Source organism: Triticum urartu, chromosome 3 (genome assembly GCF_003073215.2).
Source record: "Triticum urartu cultivar G1812 chromosome 3, Tu2.1, whole genome shotgun sequence".
Taxonomy (NCBI): Eukaryota; Viridiplantae; Streptophyta; class Magnoliopsida; order Poales; family Poaceae; genus Triticum; species Triticum urartu.
Window position 1 is genome coordinate 701,033,637 of NC_053024.1, and position 21,126 is coordinate 701,054,762.

The window sequence follows — 21,126 nt, forward strand, 5'->3', positions numbered from 1 at the left end:
CACAAGTGCACCATACTTTTTAAAAAACTTTTTGACACACAAGGTTGGCAACCAATTTGCACAAGCATGTCTAGGGGTCATAAAAATTGGCAATTCATTCAATCATACCATATCAAGTTTTATACGTTTATATTTTCGCAATGGCAAAAGTGTTTATAGCTTTCGCCATGTCTCCAATATAGTGTTTGCCATGTCATAAATTCAACTTTCGCCATGCCATAAACAGATTTTTTTTTTACCATGGCAGACCCGTTAAACTCTTCGTTATGGCAAAAAGTTTAACACCTTTGCCAATCTATTTTTGCCATGTAACTGAGGCCCTGTTTGGTTCATAAGTCCTAGGACTTTTTTTAGTCCCAACTTATAAGTCTCAAGTCCCTAAAAAGTCCCTACCTGTTTGGTTCCTGGGACTTATAAGTCTCTATAAGACCATATTATAACTATAAGTCCCTATAATGCCCTCCTTAAGAGTCTTATTTCATAAGTTCCAAATGCTCACTTTAAGTCCCTATAAGTCCCTCCTGTTTGGTTTAGATGGGACTTATAGGGACTTTTTTAAGTCCCTGGAAACAAACACCCTCTAACCTTTTCCCTACGCAATTTCTTAAAGTGCCATGTCTCAATAGCAGAGGAGAAGGGAGAGGGGGTAACCAAAATTTCTAAGGAGTAAAGATATTTTATTTTATAGATGTCTTAAACTACCATCTGGAGTAACAATTTCTATAGATGTTTTGGTTATAATAAATTGGAAAGGTAATGATGTTAGTGTAGTGTCTGTGACAAATGAAGGTTTCCAGCACCCAAATGTCGTTCCACTACATCCCTGCTAGCCTCCAGCCACATCGACACGCTACTAGGACAGGCCTCCGTTGTGAACTCTAATGAGCCTTCCCGCCGGCATCCTATGGGACCTGAAGCCTCCTTGCAGGGCTGCCAGCGAGAATCTACGAGAGGCTAACGAGAGGTCATGTATGTCTAGGGCTCGCTAGAGGTATGTCTCGCCTGTTGCGAGGTGTAGCTCTGGCTCGCCGCTGGCGCCTGCATGTATGGGTTGGTCCATTAATGTTTTCTCGCTCGGTTGCTGCGTTCGCTCACTTGCTCGTCGGTGTAGAGTTTTCTTCTTCTTTTGTATATATTTTCTTTACTGCCCCGGTCTTATTGATTTTCCCTTACTTTTTTTTACTTTGTATTTTGTATCTTTCTCTATTTTGAACGGGTTTCTTTGGTTTACACAGTGTTTTTAATCTCTTTAAATTGGTTTTCTGTTTTTTTCTATTTCTTTATAAATTATGTTTCCTTTGCCTTTTCTCAGTTTTCATCTATTTTATTCATTTTTCACTATCTACTATTGCTTTGCATCAATTTCTTTGATTTTGTTTTGGGCTTTTCCAGTTCTTGTTCTTTTGTTCATTCTTTTATTTGGCTTCCGTTTTGTTTCTTTATTTTCTCAGCACATGTCTATTTTTTCCATACATATTTTTATGTTTTTATCATAAAACAGCAACACGTTTTTTCATTTTCAAAATATAGGATTAATAGGTTTGAAAAACAAATTATGTCAACATTTTTTATATGGATTGAACATTTTCTTACAAAACATGAAAAAATTTGTATATATATTGTAAAATTTCAACTACATGATTTAGTTTTTTCCAAAAATATATTTTAGTGTCTCCTTTTTTAATACGCATCGTACATTTTTATCGTATAAATACACATTTTGTGCACGTGAGACATTTTTCAAATACATGATAAACGTTTTTATGAAGTATATGTTTTAAGATCCACTTTTTTAATAATACACATTGTACACTTTTCGTATACACCTGAAATATTTTTTTATGCACGATAAACATTTTCGAAACACATATTTTAAACTTTTGTTTGAATAAGTTTAAACAATTTTCCAATACACGTTGAAATATTTTTTTGAATGATATCAACATTTTTTAAAACTATGTAGAAATTGGTTTTCAATTCATAAATATTTTTAATAGATGATTAACTTTTTCTAATATGTATTTTGACATCTACTTTTTCATACATATTTGTACATTTTTGTATACACTAGAAACATTTTTCTATGCAAGTTTAATATTTTTCAAATGCATGATCAATGTTTCCCTGGATATATGATTTTGATATTTATTTTTTGGATACGTGTTATTGTTAAAAAAAGTCGTGCTTTCGTTTTTTCAAGTAATTTTTGGTTTGAAATATGAACAAAGGCTAAAAATAACGTTTTTTAGGAGGGAAGTAAAAAATAACTAACATGCAGGCTCTTGAACTCACGCCTACTACAACTAGCGAGCAGTTCCTCCCAGCTGTGGCCTTAAGCACATTTTTAGGCTATTCTTCACAAAACAGCGCACACCGGTTTTGGAAAGCTACTAGAAACTTTGGATGCTTTTTTATGTTTATTCTGAATCGGGGTTTGTTCTATATTATTCTGGCTTTTTAGGCTTTTTACTCGTCCTTTTTAAAATTTGGAATTATTTTCCAATTCCATGTTTTTGTCAAACTTTTCATTTCCGTTTCCCCTTTTTTCCTTTTATTGATGAGCGAACTTTTTTCAACTTCGAAACTTTCTTCAAATTTCGTGAACTTTATCCAAGTCGGCCACACAAATACACACTCAATAAATATATATACTGTATATACACGTCGATGACCAAGGCCGCATACATGGATGGACGACGCATGAACTCAATCAAGTTCACTTGCCGAAGGTGATGGGGTAGACCTTATCAGTGCTGGGGTAGAAGAGCCCCCAGTTCTGCTCAACGCCGGCCTCCTTGAGGTTCTCGTTGAACATGGAGAACACGTACGTCTCCACCTTCCACGGCCGCCGCGGCGTGCCCTTCCCCACGTGGCCCACCAGGTTCTGGTTGTACGTCCTCGCGTTCTCCATCGACGCCTCCTCGCCGCCCGCCGACGGCCACCCGGTCTCCGACACCACCACGTCCACGCCGCTCACCCCGAGGCGCTCCACTGCCGCATGCACCGCGTCCACGCTCGCGTCGAACATGTTCTGGTACCCGTACTCGCCGTCCTGCACCACCGTCCCCGGCGCCGTGAACAGCATGAAGCTCACGTCCATGTCGCCGGCGGCCTTGTACGTGTAGACGAAGTACGGGTACAGGTTGGCCAGGAGCGGCGCCCCTGTGCGCTCCAGGAACTGCAGCACGGGGAGCAGGAACGGCTTGGACTCGTCCGCGAACTCGCCGGCCGACGGCGGCACGTGGACCGCGATGGTGGCCTGCGATATCGCTGTCGTGACCTTCACGGCGTCTCCCAGCCCGGCCGTGGCCAGTGCGCCGTGCACGTTCTCCATGGCCGGGACGAGGTACTGCGTGTCGCTGCCCGCGACCTCGTTGCCCACGGTGAGGTACCGGAAGGAGACGTCCGGGTGGGCTGCGATGTTGGCGCGGACCCACGCGGCCGCCGCGGACGCGCTGGCGGCCAGCTCGGGGAGCACGTAGTTGGGCGCGCCGACGATGACCCCGATGCCGGTGCCGGCGAGTGCCGCCAGCGCGTCACTGTCCGGTGCGTAGAGACGCACCGAGTTGAAGCCGTTGTCCCGGAGCATGCCGACGACGGTGCTCGGGGGCGGCAGGTTGTTGGCGCTCATGCCGTAGCACACGCCCACCGAGGCCGCTCCTGCACAAGTAGACCCCATAGTTCTCACGTTACAGATTGATTGTATATGGAAGTACGTGTCAAATTGTAACCACAGCTAGCTGAAGATCAATGTGCACACTTGTGTTTTGATCGATGGTTGGCGTTGCTCTGTTTGTTGATTTATACGGACCCGAACCGTACGTGTGCAGTAGCGTGCAGAGAGAATCAAGGAAGAAGCAATCATAATATTATGTACCGTAACATTGGCATCGCGTAGAAGGATCCGTTAACTTTGATTGTTAGCTATCATGCTGTTGGCGACACTTGAAAAATGGTAGGATACGGACGGTGGATTGTTCACGACGCATGCATGCAATCGTTGCACCATAGGAGGAAGCATCCGCAAAATGGCGGGAAGGTCGATACGGTTCGAAATTTCTTGTCTCAGTTTGGAGGCAGGCCGCTATCAACCCATCACTAGATGTACCCCTGCCAGTTCCTAATTTCTGCTGTTTTTTTTTCATTATTTCATAGTGCCTTTGATTGGTACATATAGCTAACTTTTCTTTATAGAGGAATGTTCTACACATTGTTGGAGAACATAATGTTTTTTTTTTGAAAGATGGAGAACATAATGGGTTGACTACTTGACTGTACTAGTGCTTTACGGCCCACTCAGAGCACAATGCACTTCTTTTCTAAGGCCCACTCAGCGTCGCACTTCTTGACTAGTCCAAAAAAATGTACTCATCACTACATTAGCAGCCAGCTAGGTGTTGGTGGTTTAGACCCATTTGTGAGAGAGTGACCTTGTGTTTTTTGTTGGTGTGGGTGTTTGCCGACATGGATATTCGCATCCGATGATGGTATCTTGTACATATTAAATTTCTGCCTTCTATAAAAATATGGTACGCCATTGGCGTACTCTCGAAAAAAATATTAGCAGCCAGTGGCAGAGCTTGCCTTTTTTTGTGTGGAAAAAGTCAAAAATAATCTTTCACTGACTGCACAAAAAAAATCTCACAACATTTCACTGACTGCATGCAAGTGTATTGGAAATTTGTAAAAAAAATGAATAAAAGTTTCTGTTCCAACGTCTGTAACACGGCCGTTACATAGTCCACTTCGTACTCCGTCCATCTCAATCATACAGAATGCAAAATTCCAAGGAGATATGAACGTATATATATGTATGTACATGGTTCGTCTAATTAAAGGCACTTGGCATAGCCGCATATATATACTTATATGCACAAGCACACAAATCTGATATATCCATAAGCACGCGGTTGCATTTATCAGCTAGCGATATATATTTCACGCCAGACAGGGTGATGGTACGTGTCAGCTAGGCTATCACGCATCATGAAGTTTGTGTCGAAGCTGCTGCAACTGTGCGTAGTCTTAATTAAGTTTTGACAGAGTCACAAATTTGGAAGGGACATTTCCAAAACGTGTACTTTTCGTACACCAAAATGTGTACTTCTATCTTGTTTGCACTATGTGTCTTAAAAAAAGGATGCAGTTGTGTGGCAACGATGATGATGGCAAGAAGAACATGGTCATGGCATGTCCTTCGTCGTCAACTATTTGGCATGCCTCCGAGCGTGAAGTCGGAGTTGTAGCATCGCGAGGCGATGCGGCGGAACGATGCCTTGTGATTGGCAAGTCGGGCTATGTTGGTGCACGGTGCGCTCCTTTCTCCTGCGAGGCTCATGATCGAAGTCGAAGTTATTGTCTAGTCGTCTACGTGTTTGGCCGAATGTTTGCCATAGTTTTTTGGTTCTGTGTGCTCTTGGCAGGTCATCCACGATGAAGTCAGAGTCGCATGCTCATGGAGAAATGACGACGATAACATTGTAGGCAACCTCAACGACATCCACTCTACGGCCGGCTGTGTGGATCTTATCGGTAGCCAGGTTGGCCAAGATGCCTACCTTATGGGTGTGTTTGTAACGGTTTTCGTCCGGGTTTCCGCATATTAATCAAACAAGCCTCTTTGATATTTTTAATGAATCGAGTCCGAAGGAACCGACTAAAAAAGCAAATTTGCAGAACTGTCACCATAAGTTTTTTCCCAAGAGGGGCATTTTGGCACCTAGGAGTATATGCTCCTCGTTTTTAAAATGTGTTTTAAACATATTTTGAAATGTCACAAAATTCTGACAAAAAATCCCATGCGTAGATATCGACATTCTATGTGTTCAGAAAGTCATTTCATGAAAAACGACAATTTTTGTCTCTCGTGTGAAAAAGATAAAATTCAGTGTTAAAAGGGGCTTCTTACGATACATTTTATTGTACTTTTTACACAAGCCACAAAAAATGTCGGGTTTCCATGAAACTTGGCATGCGCACATAGAATGTAGAGATGTATGTGCCAAATTTTTGTTTTTTTTGGACATTTTAAAATATATTTTTCGGTGGCAGGAGCATATGCTCCCATGTGCCACAGTGAATTTCCGAGAACAACCACTTTGGTGGGGTGGAGTTGTGGGAAGCATGCCTCCATCACTAGGGTTTGAATCTTGATGCTCAAATTCGCGTGCGCGCGTGAGGATTGTGTTCGTTGCGAATTAAGTGATATTCAGGTTTTGTGTCCATGGTCCGTCGGCTCTAGTGGGTGGTTGAGAGGCCTGCTGGTGTAGGTGTGACATGTGTGGTGGTGCATGTTCACATTATCATTGTTGTGAAGTTCCTGCCGCAAATAAAATGAAGAATTTCCCCCTCTCTCGGTGCATAATATGTTGACTAATCACAGTTGGCTTGTTATAAGTAAAACTGTGAAAACCTGAAATGCTGTTTAAAATCAGAATATTCATGCATTACAAAATCTTGCAAGATAATATTGTAGATGAGGCCGTTGACTGAAACCACGTCATATTCGGTATGAAAATATCCCATAAAAATATGAAAAATATCTTAATATCCAGTCTTGGTCGACCGGACAAAGAGAGGAAGCACGGGTGGTGGGGGTCCGTTCTCGCAGCTTTTTGGATCATTTGATATCAAGTGGATAATATCGATGAGCAGCTCTCTTCGCCTGTTCGCCATGGCATGTGCGGAGGTGTATGCTCTTTGAAGTCTTATATCTTTCAAATTTTAGTTGCTTTTCGTTGAATTTTTCATGCTTTGTCTTGTAAAATTTGCTTGCTTGCATGAATCAAGGGCCCAGAGAATTACTCTTCCAGTATCTTAAAGAAAGACGGGCGCATGCACTTGTCAATTTGTGATGAATAAGGAATGTGCAAGGTCTCCCTATGGGAGTGGATTCAGTACGTGTTGCGTATGTGCGAACAGTAGTTTACTTCTACGGATCACAAGTTAATACTTGGACGCTGCAGCCCAATTTTTAAGGCAACACGTACGAGAGAGAGAGAGAGAGAGAGAGAGAGAGAGAGAGAGAGAGAGAGAGAGAGAGAGATGACTTACGTGTAAGGATGGAGGCGAAGACGAGTCCGAGGAGCAACGCCATGTGGAGCATAGAAGAAGCAACTCCAGCTGTGCCTTGCGCCGTTGCCGTCTTCCCTTGCCACAAGGCTGATATATGATCAATAGTCTGATCTCAATCGGCGTAGCAAGTAACAAGAAGTAGCTGAAGAAATCGTTTCCGCTTGCTGGTTTATATAGATATAGAGAGGATCACAGAAAGCCGGTTGATGGTACCATGCCATGGATGTTTGGCCCGGGACCAACCAGCATGGATACGGTCTTCACTGGTCAGAGATTGATCGATCGGTCAGCTGGCGCGTGTCAATCCACGGCCCCGACAACAACCGGCCGATCGATCGATGGTACATTTGCACTAGCGCGTCCGGCCGGTACACGTCGTCCTTGGAAAGACGAGATTTAAAGCGAGGGTCCTTTACTCACCGGTATTGACTTTTCATATATGGTTCGTTCGCGCCTAACATCTGTTGAAAAACTTGAAAAATACCATCATTTTGCATTTGTTCTGAAGCGAGTGACTATATTCTACCGAGTTTCTACGCCCAACCATATGTTGTGTTGCACTCCCTCCAGGTTACGCCAATGGTGAAATACTTGGGCATTTCTAATGCGGACTCTCATATCGTGCCCGGACCGAGCGGTCCGGAACCATTTTGCCATCTAAAGCGGTACACTATAGGTTCGCGGAACGGTCTGGACATCTATTTTCCCGCAAACCGAAGGCAAACGGGGGGGGGGGGGGGGGTGTTTGTGGGAGTCCGGACTACCGCCACATAGGACTCCGACACCCTCGGCCCACTCAAATCCCCTCTTTGTCAAACTTTCTTCCACTCCGTTCCTACCCCTCCCCCTCCCCCTCCTTTGCATCTGGACCCTCCTCGTCCAACGACGTCGTTGTACCTTTCCAGCCGCTCCCCAAGCATCATAGGACGTTCGCTGCCTGCACCAACACGTCTGCCTCCTTGGACTACGCAGCCGTCCTCCCAAGATCCCTCCGCAGCCAGGTATCATACGTCCTCCTACCAATGATGTCCATGGCGGACACCACGCGCGACAGATGATCTGCCAAAAAATAGAGGTGGACATTTAGGTAACAACGTTGGACAGTCGGCTCCTGCATCACTATCCGTGGACTGGTATGGACCAGGACGCGGATGGATACCGTGTTCGTTTTGGGGGTCGACTTTGGAGATGCCCTTTTTTCGACAAAGAGTGGATTTTATTAACTCAAAATGTAGCATCAAGAGGATACAAACACAATGAGCACACACCCGGCCTCTGCATAGCTAAGATGCACACAGCCAACACAAACTCACGCACACAAAAACACGCCAGCAATAGCAAAGTCATATAGGACCAAAGCTATGCATAGGCGATGAAAAAAAAAGAAAAAAAGCCCCAAAGCGATCATATCCACGATGGGCAAACTAGAAAAATGACCGTATCTGCACCATTCATCTCATGACACCACACGGACGACGAGGTTCTTCAACAGTAATGCCTTCAGGAAGGGAGCGACACTTGAGCGTCGCCATCACCGGATCCAACCACCAAGGCTAGAATCTAGGTTTTTACCCTGAAGAATCGGTCTGAGCATTCCGAACAATGCCTTCAACAAGGTAACAACATAAAAATGTCGCCATTGCCAGGTATACCCAACTCGGGGCAGACCTAGGCTTTCGCCCCGACACTCAGAGACCGGATGCTCAAGTAGCACCACCCTCGAAGTCACTGACGTGTTGTCGCCACCACTTTTCCGCGATACCAGCAGCTACATGCGATGTGGCCGCCACCGCCACCGCCACACAACCATCCCTCTGCATCAAGACATCGTTCATAGTTTGCATATCCCCGCCGAAATCGACCACCGGATTTTTAGAGATAAAACTCTCACAAAATCAATTGATGATGATAATCCGCAGCGAGGCCACTGCCGCAGGCTGAAGTGATCACCACACATAGCCTGTCATCGAAGGGACCCCGGGTTTACCCTGCCGCAATCTGGACGAGGGAACCGGAGGCGGCCAGCAGGGGTTGTCTTACGAAGATGAGCTCGGACAAAGGCAGGCCAGCATGGACTAACCCCTAGATCAACAGATCAGTGGGGCTGCCGTTGATGTCACCGGATCGACACCTGATCTGAATCAGGGCGCTCGAACCATGTGCACCATCGCTGGAGCCTGCACCTGCGCTTGCTGTGACGGCCATCATGCACCGGGGGACGGCGAAGAACAACTTCCTCCGGGACAGCACAGGACGGGAACCGCACCAGGCGCCGCCACTACCACCCAAGGTAGCCATCACGAGATCGCCATGGATGGAGGCCGAGCCTCACCCGTGGAACGCCCCACCGCCACCGTCCTTGGCCCCAGCACCAGCTTCGCCGGCGGTGGCCTCCGGTGGCGGCGAGACGGGAGGCAAATTGGTTGAGCCCCTGGCGGCTGAGATGGGATCCCCCGAGTCGCCAGTCACGGGCTACGTGGGGGTTCAGTAACCTTTTTTTTGGAGATGCCCTTAGGACCTTTTGTTTATGGAGAAACTATCTGCCTACTCATCATATGGCATGGTTGAGAACACCAGTAGTAGCAAAAATTCCAATCTGCCGGAGCTGGCCAAACCTTCTTGTAGTAGATAGTTAAGAAGTCATCATGCTAAACCTCACAGGGCCAACACACCAGAACATCAACTATCGCCGATGAAGAGAAGCGTATATCGAAATAAACAAACTTATGGACACACGAGCGAAGACAAACAAAGATTTCATTTCAAACAGATCCAACAAAGACCCGCACCGAATTTCACGAGATCCGACGGAGACACACCATCACACACCTTCTAACGACGGTAGACTCACCATCAGGATGGGGATTGGGCGTGGGAGATAATATAAATATCAGGGACATTGCTGCCGCCACATAGTCCCAACCGAGACGCTGAACCAAACAAGAACGAGAGCAGGGTCCCTCTCCGCGGCAAGGCAAGGTTGACTGGTGCCAGCGCCAGCAAGAGGGGGAAACCTAGTCGCCTGGGAGTCACTTCTTGGGCAGGAGGAAAACGCTGGAAAAAATTAGGACTTTAGCCATGACGATGCGACAAAACTTTACTCCCATGCAGACATAGGATCAATATAAAGTAGACCAATTCTCTAGTTTCAGCACTCACTATTGCAGAAACCCACATAGTTGCGACCTTATGGGTGACGAGCACCAAAAAGAAGCTCATCCCTTGTATTCAAGTACTACCTTTGTCTGGGTTTATTAGTCCCAATCGTATTTGGGGTCAAAGTTTGACCAAATAATTGACTAGTAAAATGTTAATGCATGCCACAAAAAGTTGTATTGTTAGACTCATATTTGAATGTAGTTTTCAATGATATTTTTTTTTTGCAATGTATAACTTATATTGTATTAGTTAAAGTCATGGTCAAAATATTAGTGGGACTAGTAAACCAGAACAAAGGTAGTACCAGTGATGAGTTATAGTGGCGGGCACCTTGTTCGTTACTGCCTTACTGGTAAGTTTTTTCAGCCTGCCACTAGTAAGTGATTCTGCGGTAGTGAATGATCAATTGAAGCAAGGGAGGACATCAAGCGAAGTGGACAATATACTTCGTGAACTGTTCGTATGAACCTAGCTTGTTACTCAATATTGCTTCAAGTTTATGTTGTGTGTGTTCATAATAGTGTTGATCTCTGCTATTCTGCTTCCAGGTTCCAACCAATATGCATGCACACACCATCCAATCGTTGACTATCTACCAATCTTTAGCCATCTTTCAGTTGTTGGAGAAAAAAGGTATATATCTTGGCGTTTTATGCTAAAGCCATTTTGTACAACGTACTGCATGCATGCTTTAATCATAACCACCGATGAAGGCACACATCACACATTAGGCGCACCAAATGGCTCCTCAACAGCAGTGTGGCCAAACAGTATGACAAGCTAGAAAGCCTAAGAAGGACTGTCAGTTTCCCCCTTTCTGACTATAAACGCTGGCCTTTTGTGAACCAGACATGAGTACAACCAACACTTTGTGCAGCAGAAAAAAAAGAAGACCCATGACATGATTTTCAAATCTTTTCTATTTTGTCATCTATGTCCAACCGATCTCTAAACCAGTGGCATAATCCGATGAGCAGACATGCAAGTATATATTCCCTCCGTCCCAAAATATAAGAGCATTTTTTACACTAGTATAATATCAAAAACGATGAGTGCGGCGAATCTGCACCGGGCTCAGCTGCACCCGTGCTCACGGAAAAAAATCAAAAAAAATACTAGAAAAAATCAAAAAATTCCAAATTTTTTTTGTGGTAGATAATTTGATGCGTGAGGTTCGCTCCAAATTTCAACTCATTTGGAAATTTGAGGAGCTCTGAGCAAAAAAGACAAAATCGAGGTCTGTAAAACAGTTTACTGTTCAGGAACTGTTTTGACCCGATTTGTCTTTTTTGCCCAGAATTGCTCAGATGTCCAAATGAGTTGAAATTTGGAGCGGACCTCACGCATCAAATGATCTACCACACAAATTGTTTTTGGATTTTTTTGAATTTTTCTAGTATTTTTTTTGAATTTGTTTCTGAGCGGGTGCAGCTGAGCCCGTGCTCAGATGCAGATTTTCGCAAAAACGATCTTATATTATTGGACAGAGGGAGTACTATAGACTAAAAATCCTTGCCCTTTGTGTTATGGGCAACCTATGTTACCCATGAAAAGAGGAGGTCGAAAATGAAAGAACGTGAATAAACATGCATGTATCCAGAACAATCCAGTTGGTTTGAAGTGTTGGAGAGACTTCAATTTCTTTCATTTTCGGTTTATCATCCCTTACCCATATCCATCATTTTGAGCTAACATTCGTGATGTGCCATATCAATTAATATTATAGATTTCCCAATTTTTGTATTCCAGTTATCTCCATCCTACCTTTATGTTGGGGAACATAGTAATTTCAAAAAAATTCCTACACACACGCAAGATCATGGTGATGCATAGCAACGAGAGGGGAGAGTGTGTCCACGTACTCTAGTAGACCAAAAGCGGAAGCGTTAGCACAACGCGGTTGATGTAGTCGTACGTCTTCACGATCCGACCGATCAAGTACCGAACGCACGACACCTCCGAGTTCTGCACACGTTCAACCCGATGACGTCCCTCGAACTCCGATTCAGCCGAGCTTTGAGGGAGAGTTCTGTCAGCACGACGGCGTGGTGATGATGTTGATATTCTACCATCGCAGGGCTTCGCCTAAGCACCGCTACGATATTATCGAGGTGGACTATGGTGGAGAGGGGCACCGCACACGGCTAAAAGATCTAAGAGATCAATTGTTGTGTCTATGGGTGCCCCTCTCCTCCGTATATAAGGGGGGGGGGAGGAGAGGGCCGGCCAAGGGGAGGAGGCGCGCCCAAGGGGGGAGTCCTACTCCCACCGGGAATAGGACTCCTCCTTTTCCTATTTGGAGAGGGAGAGGGAAGGAAGAGGAAGGAGGGAGGAAGGAAAGGGGGGGGCCCTCCCAATTCGGATTGGGCTTGGGGGGGGGGGGCGCCCCCTCCCTTGCTCCTTTCCCCTCCTTTCCACTAAAGCCCATTAAGGCCCATATACCTCCCAGGGGGTTCTGATAACCTGCCGGTGCTCCGGTATTATCCCGATCTCATCCGGAACCATTCCGGTACCCAAATATAGTTGTCCAATATATCGATCTTTACGTCTCGACCATTTCGAGACTCCTGTCATATCCGTGATCACATCCGGGACTCCGAACTACCTTTGGTACATCAAAACACATAAACTCATAATATAACCATCATCGAACTTTAAGCGTGCGGACCCTACGGGTTCGAGAACTATGTAGACATGACCGAGACACGTCTCCGGTCAATAACCAATAGCAGGACCTGGATGCTCATATTGGCTCCTACATATTCTACGAAGATCTTTATCGGTCAAACCGCATAACAACATATGTTGTTCCCTTTGTCATCGGTATGTTACTTGCCCGAGATTCGATCGTCGGTATCTTAATACCTAGTTCAATCTCATTACCGGAAAGTCTCTTTACTCGTTCCGTAATACATCATCCTACAACTAACTCATTAGTTGCAATGCTTGCAAGGCTTAAGTGATGTGTATTACCGAGTGGGCCCAGAGATACCTCTCCGACAATCGGAGTGACAAATCCTAATCTCGAAATACGCCAACCCAACAAGTACCTTCGGAGACACCTGTAGAGAACCTTTATAATCACCCAGTTACGTTGTGACATTTGGTAGCACACAAAGTGTTCCTCCGGTAAACGGGAGTTGCATAATCTCATAGTCATAGGAACATCTATAAGTCATGAAGAAAGCAATAGCAACATACTAAACGATCAAGTGCTAAACTAACGGAATGGGTCAAGTCAATTACATCATTCTCCTAATGATGTGATCCCGTTAATCAAATGACAACTCTTTGTCTATGGCTAGGAAACATAACCATCTTTGATCAATGAGCTAGTCAAGTAGAGGCATACTAGTGACACTTTGTTTGTCTATATGTTCACACATGTATCATGTTTCCGGTTAATACAATTCTAGCATGAATAATAAACTTTTATCATGATATAAGGAAATAAATAATAACTTTATTATTGCATCTAGGGCATATTTCCTTCACTTTAATGATGTGGGCTGAAAGAATCACCAGTTGGATCCTATTGTCGAGCCTGGTTGAATAATTTTGGTTTCTTCTTGGCTAGCTTAGAGCAACTCTAGCAGATGCGCCATATTTTGGATCTTCAAAATCGTTATGGATGTGATCGCTATAAATTATGAAGGCTCCAGAGTCCATGTGCGAACTCAGAACCACTATAAGAGCATCTACAACCGCAATGGGCAAATCCGGCCCCTCAAACGCCCACAGACGCGCCCGGGCGCGTCCGCAGACACTGACCGGGCATGCCTCCTATTTGCCAGTCTGCATCCGCGTATCCCATATCTGGCGCCTTATATACATACTACACTTGCAAAGTTGATCTACTCTACGTGATCAGATGACGAACAACAAAAATCGGCTACAAAGGAAGACAAGATCGACTGCAAACGGACATTAACAAACTTCATAACCGGACAAGTTCTTAAACTTCTATAACTAAAAACAATATAAACATTGAGGAGGGGAGGATCACCACTTCCTCGCCGGGCCTTTGCCCTTCTGGTCACCGGTGCAACTATAGGCGTCCGCGGCTGGTGGAGGTTGGTCATCCGACGAGGAGGTGCAGCGTTCGCCGTTTTCGGAGTCACGGTCAGAGAGGACGATGAGCCCCTTCATCCGATGGACCGCCCTGTCCTGCTCCCGCTTCAACCTGGAGACCCGAGCTTCTTCGCCGCTGCCTCTTTCGCCTCACGCTTCGACTGCTCAATAGTAAGCCGGAGCGCCTTGGCGTTCTTCCGTCGGAGGCGGCGAGCATCCGTATCCTCCATCGTGAGGGACCGGCGGTAGACCCATGCAAGGAGACCCATGCACGCAGCCTCTCGCGGCGTGCAACTAGCACGCGCCTCCAGTTCCAGTGTCCACGTGCAGTCGGCGATGCTGGGACAAGTTGTTGGGGAACGCAGTATTTCAAAAAAATTCCTACGATCACGCAAGATCTATCTAGGAGATGTATAGCAACGAGAGGGGAGAGTATGCCTACGTACCCTCGTAGACCGAAAGCGGAAGCGTTAAGAAACGCGGTTGATGTAGTCAAACGTCTTCGCGATCCAACCGATCAAGTACCGAACGCACGGCACCTCCGCGATTTGCACATGTTCAGCTCGATGACGTCCCTCGTACTCTTGATCCAGTTGAAGCCGATGGAGAGTTTTGTCAGCACGACGGCGTGATGATGGTGATGATGAAGTTACCGGCACAGGGCTTCGCCTAAGCACTACAAGGATATGACCGAGGTGTGTATTTGTGGAGGGGGGCACCGCACACGGCTAAAATAATTGTCAACTTGTGTGTTCTAGGGTGCCCCCTGCCCCCATATATAAACGAGCAAGGGGGAGGCTGGCCAGCCCTCATAGGCACGCCAAGGGGAAAGGAATCCTCCTCCTAGTACGAGTAGGACTCCCCCCTTTCCTAGTCCTACTAGGAGAAGAAGGATGGAGGGGGCGCAACCCCTCCCCCTAGTCCAATTCGGACTAGGCCCATGTGGGGGGGGGGGGGCGGCCAGCCCCTCTCTCTCTCCCGTAGGCCCAATAAGGCCCGTTACTTCTCCGGTGGTTCCGATAACCCTTCCGGCACTTCGATATATATCCGGTGACCCCCGGAACTCATCCGGTGTCCGAATATAGTCATGCAATATATCAATCTTTATGTCTCAACCATTTCGAGACTTCTTGTCATGTCCGTGATCACATCCTGGACTCCAAAAAACCTTCGGTACATCAAAACACATAAACTCATAACATCGATCGTGATCGAACGTTAAGCGTGCGGACCCTATGGGTTCGAGAACTATGTAGACGTGACCGAGACTCACTTCCGGTCAATAACCAATAGCGAAACCTGGATGCTCATATTGGCTCCTACATATTCTACAAAGATCTTTATCGGTCAAACCGCATAACAACATACGTTGTTCCCTTTGTCATCGGTATGTTACTTGCCCGAGATTCGATCGTCGGTATCATCATACCTAGTTCAATCTCGTTACCGGCAAGTCTGTTTACTTGTTTTGTAATGCAACATCCCGCAACTATCGCATTGGTTACATTGCTTGCAAGGCTTATAGCGATGTGCATTACCGAGAGGGCCCAGAGATACCTCTCCGACAATCGGAGTGACAAATCCTAATCTTGATCTATGCCAACTCAACAAACACCATCGGAGACACCTGTAGAGCATCTTTATAGTCACCCAGTTATGTTGTGACGTTTATAGCACACTAAGTGTTCCTCAGGTATTCGAGAGTTGCATAATCTCATAGTCATAGGAACATGTATAAGTTATGAAGAAAGCAATAGCAACAAACTAAACGATCATAGTGCTAAGATAATAGATGGGTCAAGTCAATCACATCATTCTCTAATGATGTGATCCCGTTCATCAAATGACAACTCATGTCTATGGTTAGGAAACTTAACCATCTTTGATTAATGAGCTAGTCAAGTAGAGGCATACTAGTGACACTCTGTTTGTCTATGTATTCACACATGTATTAAGTTTCCGGCTAATATAATTCTAGCATGAATAATAAACATTTATCATGATATAAGGAAATATAAAATAACAACTTTATTATTGCCTCTAGGGCATATTTCCTTCAGTCTCCCACTTGCACTAGAGTCAACAATCTAGATTACATAGTAATGATTCTAACACCCATGGAGTCTTGGTGCTGATCATGTTTTGCACGTGAGAGAGGCTTAGTCAACGGGTCTGCAACATTCAGATCCGTATGTATCGTGCAAATCTCTATGTCTCCCTCCTTGAATTGATCGCAGATGGAATTGAAGCGTCTCTTGATGTGCTTGGTTTTCTTGTGAAATCTAGATTCCTTTGCCAAGGCAATTGCACTAGTATTGTCACAAAAGATTTTCATTGGACCCGATGCACTAGGTATGACACCTAGATCGGATATGAACTCCTTCATCCAGACTCCTTCATTTGCTGCTTCCGAAGCAGCTATGTACTCCGCTTCGCATGTAGATCCCGCCACGACGCTCTGCTTGGAACTGCACCAACTGACAGCTCCACCATTCAATAAAAATATGTGTCCGGTTTGTGACTTAGAGTCATCCGGATCAGTGTCAAAGCTTGCATTGACATAACCGTTTACGACGAGCTCTTTGTCACCTCCATAAACGAGAAACATATCCTTAGTCCTTTTCAGGTATTTTAGGATGTTCTTGACCGCTGTCCAGTGATCCACTCCTAGATTACTTTGGTACCTCCCTGCTAAACTAATAGCAAGGCACACATCTGGTCTGGTACATAGCATTGCATACATGATAGAACCTATGGCTGAAGCATAGGGAATGACTTTCATTTTCTCTCTATCTTTTGCAGTGGTTGGGCATTGAGTCTGACTCAACTTCACACCTTGTAACACATGCAAGAACCCTTTCTTTGCTTGATCCATTTTGAACTTCTTCAAAACTTTATCAAGGTATGTGCTTTGTGAATGTCCAATTAAGCGTCTTGATCTATCTCTATAGATTTTGATGCCCAATATATAAGCAGCTTCACTGAGGTCTTTCAATGAAAAATTCTTATTCAAGTATCCTTTTATGCTATTCAGAAATTCAGTATCATTTCCGATCAACAATATGTCATCTACATACAATATCAGAAATGCTACAGAGCTCCCACTCACTTTCTTGTAAATACAGGCTTCTCCAAAAGTCTGTATAAAACCATATGCTTTGGTCACACTGTCAAAGCGTGTATTCCAACTCCGAGAGGCTTGCACCAGTCCAAAATGGATCGCTGGAGCTTGCAGACTTTGTTAGCACTTTTTGGATCGACAAAACCTTCTGGTTGCATCATATACAACTCTTCTTTAAGATATCCATTAAGGAATGCAGTTTTGACATCCATTTGCCAAATTTCATAATCATAAAATGCGGCAATTGCTAACTGCTACCTCTTGAGCACTGCGTTGGTTTTCCCTTGAAGAGGAAAGGGTGATGCAGTAAAGTAGCGTAAGTATTTCCCTCAGTTTTTGAGAACGAAGGTATCAATCCAGTAGGAGGCCACACGCAAGTCCCTCATACCTACACAAACAAATAAGAACCTTGCAACCAACGCGATAAAGAGGTTGTCAATCCCTTCACAGTCACTACGAGAGTGAGATCTGATAGAGATGATAAGATAATATTTTTGGTATTTTTATGATAAAGATTGAAAGTAAAGATTACAAAATAAAATAGATTGGAAACTTATATGATAAAAGATAGACCCGGGGGCCATAGGTTTCACTAGTGGCTTCTCTGAAGATAGCATAAGTATTACGGTGGGTGAACAAATTACTGTCGAGCAACTGATAGAAAATCTAATAATTATGAGAATATCTAGGCATGATCATGTATATAGGTATCACGTCCGTGACAAGTAGACCGACTCCTGCCTACATCTACTACTATTACTCCACACATCAACCGCTATCCAACATGCATCTAGAGTATTAAGTTCATAAGAACATGGTAACACATTAGGTAAGATGACATGATGTAGAGGGATAAACTCAAGCAATATGATATAAACCCCATATTTTATCCTCGGTGGAAATAATACAATACGTGTCGTTTCCCTTTCTGTCACTGGGATCGAGCACTGCAAGATTGAACCCAAAGCTAAGCTCTTCTCCCATTGCAAGAAAGATCAGTCTAGTAGGCCAAACCAAACTGATAATTCGAAGAGACTTGCAAAGATAACCAATCATGCGCAAAAGATTTCAGAGAAGAATCAAATATTGTTCATAGATAGACTTGATCATAAACCCACAATTCATCGTATCTCGACAAACACACCACAAAATGAGTTACATCGAATAGATCTCCAAGAAGATCGAGGAGAACTTTGTATTGAGATTCAAAGAGAGAGAAGAAGCCATCTAGCTAATAACTATGGACCCAAAGGTCTGAAGTAAACTACTCACACATCATCAGAGGGGCCATGGAGTTGATGTAGAGTCCCTCCGTGATCAATGCCCCTCTCCGACGGAGCTCCGGAAAAGGCCCCAAGATGGGATCTCTTGGGTACAGAAGGTTGCGGTGGTGGAATAGGGTTTCGTGGTGCTCCTCAATGTTTTCAGGGTATATGATTATATATAGGAGGAAGAAGTAGGTCGATTGAGCCACGAGGGGCCCATGAGGGGGGAGGGCGTGCCCAGGGGGTAGGCGTGCCCCCTGCCTCGTGGACTCCTCATTTTTTTCTTGACGTCCACTCCAAGTCCTCTGGATCACGTTTGTTCCAAAAATCACGTTCCCAAAGGTTTCATTTCGTTTGGATTCCGTTTGATATTCCTTTTCTGCGAAACACTAAATTAGGCAAAAAAACAGCAATTTGCACTAGGCCTTGGGTTAATAGGTTAGTCCCAAAAATAATATAAAAGTGTAAAATAAAGCCCATTAACATCCAAAACAGATAATATAATAGCATGGAACAATAAAAAGTTATAGATACGTTAGAGATGTATCAAGCATCACCAACCTTAATTCCTGCTCGTCCTCGAGTATGTAAATGATAAAAACAGAATTTTTGATGTGGAATGCTACCTAACATAATTCTCAATGTAATTCTCTTTATTGTGTCATGAATATTCAGATCCGAAAGATTCAAGACAAAATTCTAATATTGACATAAAAATAATAATACTTCAAGCATACTAACTAAGCAATTATGTCTTCTCAAAATAACATGGCAATAGAAAGTTCATCCCTACAAAATCATATAGTTTGGTCATGCTCCATTTTCTTCACACAAGAATGCTCTCATCATGCACAACCCCGATGACAAGCCAAGCAATTGTTTCACACTTTAGTAATCTCAAACTTTTTTCAACTTTCACGCAATACATGAGAGTGAGACATGGATATAGCACTATGGGTGGAATAGAATATGATGCTGGGGGTTATGTGGAGAAGACAAAAAGGAGAAAGTATCACATCGACGCGGCTAATCAATGGGCTAGGGAGATTCCCATCAATTGATGTCAATGCAAGGAGTAGGGATTGCCATGCAACGGATGCACTAGAGCTATAAATGTATGAAAGCTCAATAAAAGAAACTAAGTGGGTGGGCATCCAACTTGCTTGCTCACGAAGACCTAGGGCATTTGAGGAAGCCCATTGTTGGAATATACAAGCCAAGTTCTATAATGAAAAATTCCCACTAGTATATGAAAGTCACAAAACAGGAGACTCTCTATCATAAAGATCATGGTGCTACTTTGAAGCACAAGTGTGGAAAAAAGGATAGTAGCATTGCCCCTTTTTTGGGGGACAATGCTCTATTAATGATGATCATCACACTTCTATTTATTTACGACTCAATGATTACAACTCGATACTAGAACAAAGTATGACTCTATATGAATGCCTCCGATGGTGTACCGGGAAGGGCAATGAATCAAGAGTGACATGTATGAAAAATTACGAACGGTGGCTTTGCCACAAATACGATGTCAACTACATGATCATGCAAGGCAATATGACAATGATGATGTATGTCATGATAAATGGAACGGTGGAAAGTTGCATGGCAATATATCTCAGAATGGCTATGGAAATGCCATAATAGGTAGGTATGGTGGCTGTTTTGAGGAAGATATAAGGAGATTTATGTGTGACATAGCGTACCATATCACGGGGTTTGGATGCACCGGCGAAGTTTGCACCAATTCTCAAGGTGAGAAAGGGCAATGCACGGTACCGAAGAGGCTAGCAATGATGGAAGGGTGAGAGTGCATATAATCCATGGACTCAACATTAGTCATAAAGAACTCACATACTTATTGCAAAAATCTACAAGTCATCAAAAACCAAGCATTAAGCACATGCTCCTAGGGGTATAGATTGGTAGGAAAATACCATTGCTCGTCCTCGACCACCACTCAAAAGGAAGACAATCAAATATCACCTCATGTTTCAAATTTGTTACACAACGGTCACCATACGTGCATGCTACGGGACTTGCAAACTTCAATGCAAGTATTTCTCAAATTCACAACTACTCAACTAGCACACCATAATATTACCACCTTTATATCTCAAAACAATTATCAAGTATCAAACTTCTCCTAGTACTCAATGCACTTTTTATGAAATTTTTATTATACCGATCTTGGATGCCTATCATATTAGGACTAAATTCATAACCAAAGCAAATTACCATGCTGTTCTAAGGGACTCTCAAAATAATATAAGTGAATCATGAGAGATCAATAGTTTCTATAAAATAAAACCACCACCGTGCTCTAAAACATATAAGCGAAGCACTAGAGCAAAATTATCTAACTCAAAAGGTATAAGTGAAGCACATAGAGTATTCTAATAAATTCCGATTCATGTGTGTCTCACCCAAAAG

At 44.0% G+C, this 21,126-nt stretch overlaps 1 protein-coding gene across 1 annotated transcript; it reads right to left on the reverse strand.

The window, feature by feature from the left end:
- Window positions 1-2,548: 2,548 nt before the first annotated feature.
- Window positions 2,549-7,184, reverse strand: LOC125546019 (lichenase-2-like). The gene is made up of 2 exons (XM_048710094.1): window positions 7,054-7,184; window positions 2,549-3,660 (listed from the first exon to the last, which is right to left on the reverse strand). The coding sequence occupies exons 1-2, from the start codon at window positions 7,103-7,105 to the stop codon at window positions 2,717-2,719; spliced, it is 996 nt and encodes a 331-aa protein (XP_048566051.1). The 5' UTR covers window positions 7,106-7,184; the 3' UTR covers window positions 2,549-2,716.
- Window positions 7,185-21,126: the final 13,942 nt, after the last annotated feature.